Below are 13,481 nucleotides of genomic sequence, written 5' to 3'. Positions count from 1 at the left end.
GAATAACCGCAGCTGGCCACCAATCTGAGCTCGCATTGTTTACGTTTCTTCAAGAAGAAGACATTTTCTGGTAGCCCTGGTTTATTTTGCAAATTACATAAAAGTCTGCGGCCAACGACAAAATGTTGCGACAAATTGCTGGACCAACGTTTGCCAAGTTGCTGCGTGCAACAACCAGCCCAGCGAATGCCTCAGCTACTCAAGCTGCATTCGGCGGCTCGTTCGGCACCGTCCTGGCACGCCAGCAGCAGACCATGCCTGTTGTCGACTCTGGCAATACTCTGCCAAAGAAGGGTTACTCGCCTTTTGGCACCAAGCAGGCCAGCATGGCCGAGTGGTCAATGGCGAGATTAGACGATCTGCTTAACTGGGGTCGCAAAGGTTCCATCTGGCCGCTTACCTTCGGCCTGGCTTGTTGCGCCGTCGAAATGATGCACATTGCAGCCCCACGGTAAATATTATTCCAATGGCATACACATCAATAAACATCATTATCCATTCCAGATATGATATGGATCGATACGGCGTTGTGTTCCGTGCGTCCCCACGTCAAGCTGATGTTATCATCGTAGCTGGCACGCTGACAAACAAAATGGCACCAGCTCTGCGCAAGGTCTACGACCAAATGCCCGAACCCCGCTGGGTCATCTCAATGGGCAGCTGCGCCAACGGCGGTGGCTACTACCACTACTCGTACTCGGTTGTGCGAGGCTGCGATCGTATAATACCTGTCGATATCTATGTGCCTGGCTGCCCTCCCACTGCGGAGGCGCTCTTGTATGGCGTCCTGCAGCTGCAAAAGAAGGTGAAGCGCATGAGGACGTTGCAGATGTGGTACAGAAAGTAAAGAGATAGTCTCCAGTTAAATAAGCAAAAAGTGTTAAATAAATATTGTATGCAAATATAGGCAATAGCAACAACGTTTTTCTAGCATATGTATTCTATTTAGTTCTTTTCTATAAAAATGCTATTTAATTTCTTATTGCAATGTATGAATTGTTTATAATATTGTATAGATTTTGTGACGTCAGCGGCAGTAAAATACTACCTGTTACAAAAACGTACCAATACATTGACGAGCGTTGCCAGATCGATTATTTTTAATAATAAACAAATACAGCTGTGTGATGGCCGATTTCCCCGAAAATCTACAAGTAATTAAATTGGAACCACCAGGAACGCCGGAAAAGTCGAACATCAAGGAGCGTCTAAACCTGCACGTAAAGCGACGCTTGCAACAGGATCTGCCCGTTTCCAGCCCAGAAACACCACCTGGGGACACAGTTGCAGGCACTTCTAGCAAACGCTGCAAGGCAACTCCAGCACAGTCCAAAGAAGGGCAAAAACAACGCAAGCCCTATCAAAAGCGTGTGGAAAAGATCAAAACAGAGACGAGCAAATGCAAAAAAGGTAATTTGATATATTTAACTAGAAAATCGCATATGACCAACAAGAATTGCAGCACAAACTGCCAGCCCTGCAGCGGATTTGGAGGCATTCGACGAGTCAGCGGATCATGAGGCATCGCCAGAAAGGTCGGATGCCAAAAACATAGGCCGTGATCGCTACAAGAATGCTGATATACTCAACATAGTATTGAGTGAAAAGAAACGAGCGCTAATGCAAAATGCGGAGGTGCAATCATTTTGGTCGAAAATTATGTCAGCCCTGAAGAACTGAATTTATTTTTCATTGATGTGGCAATACTGGTTGCATTTATGGCGCGCATCGATACGAAGTTCATAAAATTCAAATAACAAAACGAGTTACTTTAAGGTTACAGCTTAAGTGTTGTTAATTATACGATTTTATTAGGTAAAATAATTTAGTTTTTTTTTTTTTACTATTACATTGAACCCATTAGCATTTGAATACTGCGCACGCTCGCTGCTGCGGCTGCTGCTTCCGCCGCCGCCGCCGACGGCTGACAGCTGCAAAATTTTGCAGAGCCGCTCAGAAAGCAATTTGACGTTTTTGGGGTTGCAACGTTTTGCGTCGCGTAATCGCAGTGATTTAGCGTCTCCGTATCGAAAAGAATACCACAATTTGATAACGAGTTCAAAGTGTGTGTTCGAGCAAAGGTAGTTGCAAAGTGTGATTAAATAATTGCCGTGTCTGACTAAAGCTTTGAGCGTAATATACAATTGACAATAATTGGCAATTGAGCCATGTTAGATAATCCCGTTTGGGGTTTGTGTGGCGCGTTTGTTATCGATTTAACTATTCTTGTTTTTTTTTTTTTTTGCTTGCCTTTTGCACTTCTCCCGTGTCCTTTTAGGGCGCGCATTCTCACGCTCACGCTCACACTCTCTGCCGCCTTGCGCGACTCTTGTGCTCTGGCTCTCTTGCTAAGCGCTTTGGCATGTTGCTACGTCCTTGCCTTGTCCACAAATTTGCGCTCAAATCGACCGACCGACCGACCGACCAGACCGCCCACCCACCACCAGCCACCCACTGAGCCCTTTTCGGCTGCTTTTCACTTTCGTGCGCTTCCATTTCCATTTGGCATCAGCTACAATAGGCCATTCCTGCTCAACGGCTCTTGCAACGGCGCCAACTTGCCACAGTCATCAAATATTTTCTCAATGTGCTCGCCTCTTACGTAAATAAAAAGCACACACACACGCACACACATATATATATATAAATTTAACTTAAAGCGCAGCCAATTTGAATATAAATTCCAGTCATGTGCTGGCATTATATAATATTGTGCCAAAAGTCCTGCGAGACGAAAAGTGACGCGAAAGAACAAAAGTGCAAAAAGTGATTACAAAACACTTTCGAATTTTCAGTGCACATCAAAACCACAAAAAAATGACCCAAATAAGCATAATCAAAGAGCCAAACAATTATATAAATAAAATCAAATTAACTGAAAACAATGAAAACGTGTCTAAGATATAAACAAATATCTATAATATATACAAAAGCCTAAACCAAATCTTAACCAAAAATAATAATATTCAATATCAAGTATTTGCATTCACTTTGTTTAACTTTTTGTTTAACTTTTCTAACGTTTTGCATTATACAACTAGTTTAACTGCCCCACCTGCCCTACCTTTCACACCTGCCGCAAAGCAGAACAAAAACTATTGCGTCTATTAACTTGCACCTATTTTTTTTACCTTTACTCATGCTGCACTTTCTTTTTAATGGTTAAATCAATAGCCAGAATGAAAAAGAACAGAGAAAAAAAAAGAGGAAAATGTATTCTCTTTGGCCCTTTTGCTAATTGTATGACTGTTACTATTACATAAGCGATAACTGCCCACCCCCGCCCTCCCATCACCTTTCCGAGTGGGGAAAAGCAACCAAAACATTTCCTTGCAGGAAATGCCAAAAGTCTGAGAAACGGAGACACATGCCATGCCAGCACATATACAGGATAACTGGGAACAGAAGTAGGTCAGTTATTGAATTTTCCCGTTCGCCCACGCAGAGTGTTGCACATACTGTTGCAACATAAATATATAACAATATTTGTGTTAGATAATGGAAAGAAGACACACTGTCGCTTGGCTGGCAACAGGACGAGTCAATTCTGTGATTGACTGCTCGACATTCGAAGCATGTCAGCGAGCCATTAGGCAGACAACAACAAGGCTGTGCGGATTGGCTGCCTGGCATGACAACGGCCCCTTTGGCTATCCTATTGATTGCCTCGGGCCAGCGGCGTTGCCTTCTGTGCCAGAGACCCAAATTTTAACTGAGCCGCAAACGAGGCGTATGCGTAATATTTGCCATTTAGTCATGCTCCGATGATATCTGCCTGTGTGTGTGTGTGTGCCAGAATGGTGCCTCCTATGGCTTCCTTCAGTGCATTGCACTTTCCTGATTACGTATACGACTTGTGCCACTGTTGGGGCTCACACGGGCAGACTCCTTCTACCATCTGTGGTCCGCTGGCGCTGGCAGCCGCAGCTGGAAGCCGCACACTTCAAGCTGTGCTCTGATCATTTAGAGGGCAATCATGTGTTTACGGCTGAGTGGCCTTTTGACATTTATTGCACGTGCATCTGCATTTAGTTGTGTTCTTTTTTTTTGTTCGCCTGTTCATCATCTAAAAGAACTTCTTATAAATAAAAAGATATAAGTCACAATTTTTATCACTGCGCCTCAATTTGTATATATATTTTTTAAATATTTTCCATTCAAGAAACCATAAAATTGTTATAGCATAAAATATATCTTTTGGGTAAACTAAGCGACCCAACAGCATGGAGTGTCTATGCCAATTAAACCCCTTCCCCCCACCAGCCCCCTAGCACACCTGGTCTCAAAGCACCGTTATATATGGGTTGGGTTTATTGCACACGGGGAAAATCAATTGCAAGCCAGTGGCTGGCTGCCTATGCTGGGTGGATGACACATAGGAAACATAAAAGCAGCAGCAACAACAACAACAACAACAACAGCAACAGCGAGAAGAGCAGCAATCATTGCAATCCAATTAAATGGCCGCTTGACTGCTGCTTGTCGCCGAGTCGAACTGAGCATTGAGTGAGAATTGCTTGATTTGCACTCAGTTTTAGATTCCACAAACTTGTGTTCCACTAATTGGGTCGTGTGCACGTCATCACAGCTGCAGCGCCTCAGCTCACTCTTACTCTCAATTGGAGCAGCATCGCACGCGCTCGCTCTCTCTCTCTCTTGCGCTGCGCTGCATTGCGCCGCTGCGCTCACCAAATGCCCTGCAGTGCAACTCTATTCTGCCCTCGCCGCCCCCGCCCGCAGCTTACTGTAACAGTTTTGCCTATTTTTGAAAAAAATGCGGCCCACTTTTGCGTTTGCTGTTTTTCCTTTCCACACACAGTTCTATTTATTTTTGTCAACTGATTTTCGTTGAGCCGAAAGGTTGAGTCTTAAGTTTATTCACTTTAAAGTGTTGAGCAAAGTTATTATATTATTAAATATAGCAAAATAAAAAGTGTTAAAAGCAGATTATGTAAAATCTAAAGAAACAAATGTTTTCAACAAAAATTAAACAAGTATAAAGCAAAGAAAAATACCAATTAAAATGAAATATTAATATAAATTGTATCAAACAATAAATACCTAATGAAAAAATGTTTTTACAAACATGTTAAAGTTATCTCCTTTTCTTTTAACATATTTTAGCTAACATGATAATTTAACTCAGCTAAAAGCAGAAGAAGAAACATTGAGTGCATTTCGTTGAGAGCTGAATACAAAACAAATTTGCGACACAAGTGCAAAGTACACAAAACAACAACAACAACAACAACAGCAAAAACAACAGTTGCAGAAATGTCGCCTTTTATGGAAAAAACGTTGCTGTTGTTAGGCGTGCTGTGTTGCATACAAGGTAAGCGCTCAGGTTTATGCAATGCAAAAATAAAGCCAAAGCCCCTCACACACACGCACACACATAAAGCCCTCCCACTTCCCCCGTCTTGCTTGCATTGTTAGACAACTTTTGCGAGTGGCTTTGCACACATATAATGCAATTTGATATGATTATGTATGGATTTGTATTGAGGTCTCTTCTCTTCTCTCCTTCTTCTTCTTCTTATTCTTGTTCTTGTTCTTCCACTTCTTGCCATTTACAGTTACCACTGCCCTTATGTGCTACGACTGCAACAGCGAGTACGATCCACGTTGCGGCGATCCCTTTGAGCCCTACTCCATCGGCGAGGTGAACTGCAGCAAACAGGAGCCTCTGGAGCATCTCAAGGACAAATACAAGCCCATGCTGTGCCGCAAGACTGTTCAGAAAAGTAAGTTTCAAAAATTATTAAGTATTTTTTTATAAAAAATATACAGTTATATATTTTATGTAATGGAAAAAAAATAAGTATACCTAAAACTTGTAATTGTTGCGTTAAAAAACTAAATTTCCACTATTAAAAATAAGTTTGAAAATATTGTGGAAAATATATTTAACATATTAAAAAAACGTAAATGATAATTTCATCATTTGAAATTATTGTGAAAAACAAAAAAATAGAAATTAATTAATTATAAAATAAATTTCAAATTATTGGTTTAGAAATTTAGCAACTTTTTTAAAGATTCTTAAATATATTAGATACACGCTCTTTTTTTTCTAAAAACTTTTTTTTTAATACATAAATAGCTAAAATCCACAAATGATAAAAGCCCAAAATCTTAGGATTTTCCACGGAAAACCTTAGGATTGTGCTGTTTTCCTATTAGAACCTGAAATAGATATAACTATTCGTATTTAGCACAAATTCCATATAAAACGAGACGCTAATTAAATTGAATTTCAGTTTACGGAAAAGTGCGCGTTGTGCGCGGCTGTGGTTATATACCCGACGAACGCACCGATAAGGAGTGCATAAGGCGTTTGGGCACCCACGATGTCTCCGCCACCTACTGCGCCTGCACCCAGGAGCTGTGCAATGGAGCCAATGCCGTTGGCATATCGCAGATGCCGCTGCTGTTCGGATTGGCCGCCGGATTCGCGCTCTACTTGACAAGACACAGCATAAGAGTGCAGAGCACATAAATATCCATTTATTTTCCAAATTTATCAATAACAATTTATGTTTGAATAGGCGTTTGGTCTAATTTCAAATTGAGTTTTTAATGAAAAAAAAAATGGAGTTTTTAATATGGCAAGCCAGCTCGATGGCCAGTTAATTAAGTTGCATCATTTAATTTAATTATACATGTGTTCGTAAGCGTAAAAAATTAATAAAAAAAAAAAACTATAAGAAAAAAAACATATATAAACTAAACTCTGTACTTAATTTGTTGGGCTCATACAAAATGCAAGAGTACCTTTAATGTAAATGTAAAATGAAACAAAATAAAATGCATCAACTCTATTTGGGCGGTCGAATCGATTGAATTGTTTTATTCACTAAGCTGATTTTAATTTGATATTAATTTATATTAACAAAAATGTACTTGTATCCAAACAAAAAAGAGAAATAAACAAAAAACTGCCAGTAAATGTCTCCGCCTAAAACACAGAAAATAAATGCATGCCCAACTTTAAAACCAAAAAAAAAAACAAAAACACAAAAAGCTTAACTAAATAAATTGTAGTTTCTCAAGTGTATTGCAAATGTCTGTTCGGTATTTTGAAAACTTCGAAATCTCTTCAAATCATCATTTCCTTAGCACGAAAAGCTAAGTATTAGAAAGTTCAAAGTTCATTTCAACTATTTACATGCAGCAAAGTACCCTAAAAGGTAAATTTTAAAAACAAACTCTTCATATGATATCGAAAAAAAAAAACAAAAAACAAACAATAAATTAAATAATAATAACAATTCAATGAGTACATTTATAGAGTTTAGTATGGAAAGTAACTAGGACACCAAATCATTTGACAAACAAATTATGAGTCATTGCAGAGTAAAAGAAATAGAATAAAAATTTCAATTTCAACTAAATGCAGATAATATAGCAAAACAAACTATTTACAAAAACCAACAAGAACATTCAAGAATAAATAAAAAACTATGCAAATGTCATATTTTGTCCATTTTAAGCTTCATACAAAAAAAAAATGAGAAAGAAATTATATAAAAATAGACAAATAAATAAATCAAATATATAATAAAAATCTTCCTAAAAACAAAAAACAAAGTAAAGAAAAATATCAAATGCAAATTTTGTCGTGTAGTTAATTTATTATTTTCTATTTTTTCAACAAGTATAAATTCTTAATAAACAATTTTCAAGTGCTTTATTTGACAAATTGATAGGCACAAATTTAAAAAAAAATAAATAAAATATATATATAAAGACACGGCTAATAGGCAAAGTACAGTCAACACAAAACAACATACACTAGCCAACACACAACACAAAACCAAATACATTTCAATACCTGATTTGGCTTAGGCCTCACCGACATACATACACACATACATATTATAATATATATTTAATGATATTTATTTAGTTAAATATTATTAAGAATTATATGGACAGCTAAAAACAACATTGTGAGCATATGTAGATAAATTTAACTAATTTTAATTTACATGCAACAAAACAAATAATATATATAAAAATGTGCATTAAAACAACAACAACAACAACAACAACATAACACTAGCCGTTGTTTCGTAATAAATAAATATAAATGAGAAACACATTTTGTGCATATTTAAGAAATTATTAATATATATTTAATTGCAGCAAATTCAGTTGAAAGGGCATACACTTTTTAAAGAAATTTAAAGGCAAAGAAAGTCACAAAAGTATAAAACCCTTTTTTTATTTTATACAATAGAAAGTGAGAGTAAGCCCATGCCATACACATACTTCACACAGCACACGCAAAATAATAATAAATAAAAATAAAATTATAATAATAATAATAAATGGCAGCGTGAATCATATCATTGTATTTTGCTTTACGAGTGACGATATTCTAAAGTAAAAACCGAATAGAAATCCACAATATAAATGTTTATAACACAATGCTAACCACAATACAAACAAGCAGCTCAGAATGCTAAAACTTAATAAATAAAACACAAAAAGAAAATAAAAAAAAGATAAAAGTAAAAACCAAGTTTGATTCATCTTCAGCATCTACTGAAAAAAGGAAAACCCTAAAATAAATACACGCATATTAGTCCTAAACCCAAAAACGTTTCGATAAATAACACAGAAACACACACACACACACACACAAACACAGTTGCATACCTAATAAAAATAATAATAATAATAATAAAATTAATAACAATAATAAACTTATATGTGTTTCGTCTGCGCTGGCTGAGTCGTCAAATGAATAATAATAATTTACATTTGGTTTATGAGTTTCTAAGCAAACCCAAGAAATATATATATATATGCAACAATGAAGTAAAACAAAACAAACAACACAAAAAACAGACAAAAATTGAATGAAAGAAAAAAAAAAGAAGCAAACAACAATTTACAAAAAATTATGTGAACTTGTTAATTTTTAGCGTTTAAGTCTGTAAAGCTCCGCTTGTAGATGAAAAATCAATAAATAAACTAAATACAAAATTGAATAAAACGATCAAAAACAAAAACAAAAAAAAAAAAATACAAAAAAAACAAAAAGTTATAAACTTTCACAAAACAACAACAAAAACATGTTGCTCTTTTATCGATTTATGCAGCACGCTCAACAAGATATATGCGTAATTAATTGATTTAAGGGGATTTTTACCTCAAGAGGGTGTTACGGAAACGTCGTTCAATCGAACACGAGTCGAATCTTGAGATATTTTTGCGAGAGAGAGAGCGACAGAGAGAGAGTGAGAGAGAGAGCGAGAGGGAGGCATCTTACGACATCTTAATTAGCACATTTGCATTCAATTTAAATACTTTGTCACCTTGCAGACCTTGCAAAGCCCAGACTTTATACAAATTTGATATAACTAAGTAGTAAACTAGTAGTAAACTTGTAGTAAGTTTACTAAACTAGTAGTAAACTAGTTAACTAGGTAAAGAAAGCACTTAATCTTAATTAGTGGCGTGACTGAACTCTCTCCCGAGTCTCTGAAACAGGCAACGCAGCATATTTAATTATTAATTATTATTTAATAATATTATAATAATATAATAATAATTTTATTGTATAATATAAAGTAGGTATATTCCGTCCGTCCCTCGCTCTGTTTCTATGCCAGCTAGTCTCTCATTTTTAAAGCCATCGTCTTGTAACTTTGCATAGAGTCGTCTTTCTGTTTCTAGCAGTTCGCATTTAAAAACATTTCTGCTTTTTGCTCTTAAGCTGGGTCCCCAATCTTCGATTACCAACGTATTTCAGCAGGTTTCTTCTACTTAATCTTCCCTCTTTACTCAACTGTGGGGCAATCCTCGCGCTGGTTATTATTGGAAGCATGTTGCTCAGCCTGATAAGGCTTTTAGTTCTTAATTTTAATATAGTTTTTTATACTTTTCAAAATATTTTCATCAAGTTCTCTATTCATGAGCTTCATCTGCAAGGGTATTTTATCTTCGGCCTACGGAAGATATCCTAACTCTCTTGTCTACAAGATTGATCAAAATGTAAGAGAAACCCAAATTTTAAACGAACGCAGACATAAATGTAACAACGATATATATGTATAATTTATTTGATATCTGTAGATATGGAAATTGAAAAAACATATGTTAGCTATATGATATATGTCAATATGCTCGCAGTATATAATTTATGGCGTTGTTGACGTGCTTGCGCCCAAGCTGTTGGGGAAAACAGCTCGCTTGGCAATGGGCTGGGTGGAGCTGCGCACAATTTTGATAAAGCCCTGCTCGCCCCACTCGGTGCCAAAGGAGTTCAGGCAGAGCCAATAGTCCAGATTGCTGTTCGTGTCGTGGCCATAGCCGACTACCACCAGGAACTGAGAGCTGCTGGCTGTGGCCCGCACTGGCGGCACATAGACACCGCTGCTGTAGTGCATAAAGCCAAAGGTCGCGGGATTATATTCGACAATAACTGGGATTTCGCTGGCAACGTAGCGCTTAAGCAAATCATCGTCGCCATCTTCTATGGTGCCATAGGAGTCCAGTTTGATGCTGCTCGTTGCCAACTTGGGCACGCACATGCCCTGATGATTCAGCGAATTGTTAGCTGCATATTCCTCCTCGTTCAGCAAAACAGCGTCTGTCTGGGTCAGATAGTCAAAAGCCGTTTGTGGCACCTGTGTGCTGCAGCCAGTGCCCATGCCAGCGCAATCGATCAGTGCCTGGGCGGAGTTGTTCAACGGCACCGCTTCTAAAGTCTGTATGGCATTGAGTATTTGAATGGACGTTGCCGCTGCATAGGCCCAGCTGCTGCTGCATACGGTGCCCTGATCCCGTGCCGTCACCTTGATTCCAAGTTCGGCTAGCATGTCATACTGGAGCGGGGCTATCTCGTTTGGTGGCACGGGCGTTGAATTGCCAAAAGTCGTGGGATAGACAGCCTGCGGCAAACGTGCCGCAAATGTTTTCAATCGTATATCAGAGAATTGATTCACCTTCACGCGGTAGCTGCTGGCGTTACGATCCGCCAGCGCATTATGCGAAGCTATTTGGTTGCTGTGGTAGTTGAAATAATAGTTGGCATTGTTTCTCTCCGCAGCGGAGCTATAGGACTTATTAAATTTTTCCTAAAATAAATATATTTAAGGTTTATTGTTAGGTTATTCTGAATTATTAGTTCTAGGGGGTCTCCTTGTCGGAAGAGCAGAGATAACACATCTACCAAGCACAATTCCTTATGTTTTGGGAAAACTTTAGCTCCAAGCAATTTGTATTTAAATTTCTTATTTTCAACTATGTGTACATGGATAAGAGAATAAATGATATATAAAGAACTTAAGGGAAGTACAAATGTTGTTAAACAAATGAAAAATACTTCATCTGTATATACTTTTCTTGAAGGCAAATGTCAAACTAGGTTAATAAAGCCATTAAACCCAAAGAGAATTGGTGAATAAACTAGATTTCGATATCGATTTTGATCGATTGCTTGCAAACAGGACAAGAAATCGATTATCGGAAAGAAGTTTTTGGCTCTAATGCGATCTGATATCGAAGCGTTCATAGAGATGTCGGTCACATTAGCTTGCACGAATACATTTTACCCCTTATTCCCATTTTAACTGGCTTCAGGGTATAAAAACAAACCTTCTTGGTTTTCTAAATGACCCAGTATCTTTAAATCATATTGGATTTTGGCGTAAGCCAGTCTTCACTGCACTATTATTTTCCGTAGTTTTCATATAGAGAAATAAACTTTATAAAACTATAAGTTTCACCGGGATGTCAAATTCTTTAAGGAACTTCCATATCCATTTTCACCTTAACTTTCAGACTCACCACATATGCATTAAAATCAATTAAGGCCTGTCCATGATTGAAGGCATATGCGCCAGAGCACAAAACACAGAACAGAAACAGCTTAAACATCGTCGAAATATATCAGAGACTAGTTAGGAATTGAACATTAGACGTACCCTTATATAGTCGCACCCATCCATGCACTTTCTTTATGATTAGACAAGCAAATAATAGATAAACGACCCACCATTCCGCAAGAAATGTGCAAATAGATTTCTACATATGCGGCATTAGATTCATGACTGTTATTCTTGGCGGCTCACAAATGCTTAATTCGCACTTGCCTAATTATGGTGTATATATATCTTGTACTGTTGTTGTCTATATGGTTGGGGTCTGTCGATTTGGCTAGTTAACTGGGCGTGGCCTGTTTACACGCCCCACTGCGCTGTCGGGGTTCTCATATCTCTGTTAATTTGTAATTTCTACTGGCCTAGTTCAATCTAACGTTGTGCTCAATTCTTCAAAACTCTGCATTGGCATATTCCGGCAATTGTTGGCACATTATCAAGCTCATAAATGTTGTAAGACTTGACAATTAAACCGCCAGATAAGCAATGCATCTACACGAACTAAGCACATTAACGTGCCTTACAAATGTTTGTGATTCAAAGTCTGATATGAAAATGAAATTAATTATTATACATTTTTTGTTTTGGCGAATGTTCCCCTAGAAAATCCCATTACCGGAATTTGAGCATTGTATTCTTAGGGCGCATCCGTTTTCGGGTGCATTTTGGTTTCTCCCAGAAATGAGTTCGATACACAAATTGTGATTCATCTACAAATATTCAATTTTTCATGTACTTCCCTTCCAATTTATATATAAAAATAATATGTCTAAATTATAAAATATCACTGAAATTGAACAACATTTAATTTAAAATTTTTACCAGCGAGTTTGATTTGATTCGGATCAGTGAATTTTCATTGTACATTTATTAATGCTAAATATTGTTATATATGTTAAACACTTTGAAGATTTCGTTTGTCCACATTGTCAATTAAGCTGCTATGTCTATGCGATTACTCATCCACAGACTTTTAAGAACACGGAAACTATTTTTGCTATTCATTGTTTATAAGCTGAAACATTAAATGTGGGAAAGAAGGTTGATTGACTTCTTGCTAAAGTATGTAACAGCCTGAAACCGACTTCTCCGGCTTATTGGGCATACATACAAAAATGATATATTATTATATTCTTGTCTAGCAGCAAAAGTTATCAATCTCATAGCCTATAAGAGCTAGAAATTATCGATGGGTTGCTGCAGTTCCCTTAAAATTGACAGAAGTCGATATCGAAATTCTGTTTTCTTTTAACATAACTCGGGACTTACACTCTCTCCCTCTCTCTCTTATAATAATCCTATGGTTCACAGAGTTCAAAAACATTTGCCTTGTTAATACCTCCCCTTGTTCTTCGCAAAATTGTAGGAAACTTTGGTATCCATAGTTACTCATAATAAAAACACAATGGATATTTGGTATAATATTTAACAAACACAAATAAGCAAAAAATGTTCGTCCCATAAATTTGATTTTCTCTCAAACTTTCCCATTTCCTGAGTTGAGCACAGATAATACCTTGAATACCTTGATTATGCATACCTTCATCAGTTTTACATCGTTACATTGAATTGCAGTTTGCATTAGTT

General features: G+C 37.3%; 4 protein-coding genes across 6 annotated transcripts; 3 read left to right on the top strand and 1 right to left on the bottom strand.

Moving 5' to 3' along the window:
- The first annotated feature begins 58 nt into the window (after positions 1-58).
- On the top strand, positions 59-924 carry LOC6624835 (NADH-quinone oxidoreductase subunit B 2). The gene is made up of 2 exons (XM_002049507.4): positions 59-451; positions 505-924. Exons 1-2 carry the CDS (start codon positions 123-125, stop codon positions 845-847), a joined length of 672 nt encoding a protein of 223 aa, XP_002049543.1. The 5' UTR covers positions 59-122; the 3' UTR covers positions 848-924.
- A 159-nt stretch (positions 925-1,083) lies between these two features.
- LOC6625093 (uncharacterized) lies at positions 1,084-1,822 on the top strand. Its single transcript, XM_002049508.4, has 2 exons — positions 1,084-1,410; positions 1,463-1,822. Exons 1-2 carry the CDS (start codon positions 1,128-1,130, stop codon positions 1,678-1,680), a joined length of 501 nt encoding a protein of 166 aa, XP_002049544.1. The 5' UTR covers positions 1,084-1,127; the 3' UTR covers positions 1,681-1,822.
- A 127-nt stretch (positions 1,823-1,949) lies between these two features.
- On the top strand, positions 1,950-8,949 carry LOC6625094 (UPAR/Ly6 domain-containing protein crok). Of its 3 annotated transcripts, none has more exons than XM_002049509.4 (4): positions 1,950-2,081; positions 5,125-5,332; positions 5,577-5,744; positions 6,261-8,949. In XM_002049509.4, the coding sequence occupies exons 2-4, from the start codon at positions 5,275-5,277 to the stop codon at positions 6,497-6,499; spliced, it is 465 nt and encodes a 154-aa protein (XP_002049545.1). In that variant the 5' UTR covers positions 1,950-2,081; positions 5,125-5,274; the 3' UTR covers positions 6,500-8,949. The 3 variants fall into 3 exon arrangements, with proteins under 3 accessions (XP_002049545.1, XP_032292723.1, XP_032292724.1); XM_032436832.2 differs by lacking the exon at positions 1,950-2,081 and adding an exon at positions 2,498-2,602; XM_032436833.2 differs by lacking the exon at positions 1,950-2,081 and adding an exon at positions 4,874-4,994.
- A 1,091-nt stretch (positions 8,950-10,040) lies between these two features.
- LOC6625095 (uncharacterized) lies at positions 10,041-11,926 on the bottom strand. The gene is made up of 2 exons (XM_002049510.4): positions 11,803-11,926; positions 10,041-11,090 (listed from the first exon to the last, which is right to left on the bottom strand). Exons 1-2 carry the CDS (start codon positions 11,890-11,892, stop codon positions 10,152-10,154), a joined length of 1,029 nt encoding a protein of 342 aa, XP_002049546.1. The 5' UTR covers positions 11,893-11,926; the 3' UTR covers positions 10,041-10,151.
- Between the last annotated feature and the right edge of the window lie 1,555 nt (positions 11,927-13,481).

The sequence above is a fragment of the Drosophila virilis genome, chromosome 5, assembly GCF_030788295.1.
Source record: "Drosophila virilis strain 15010-1051.87 chromosome 5, Dvir_AGI_RSII-ME, whole genome shotgun sequence".
In the NCBI taxonomy this organism is placed as follows: Eukaryota; Metazoa; Arthropoda; class Insecta; order Diptera; family Drosophilidae; genus Drosophila; species Drosophila virilis.
This window is presented reverse-complemented; position numbering and strand designations above follow the sequence as displayed.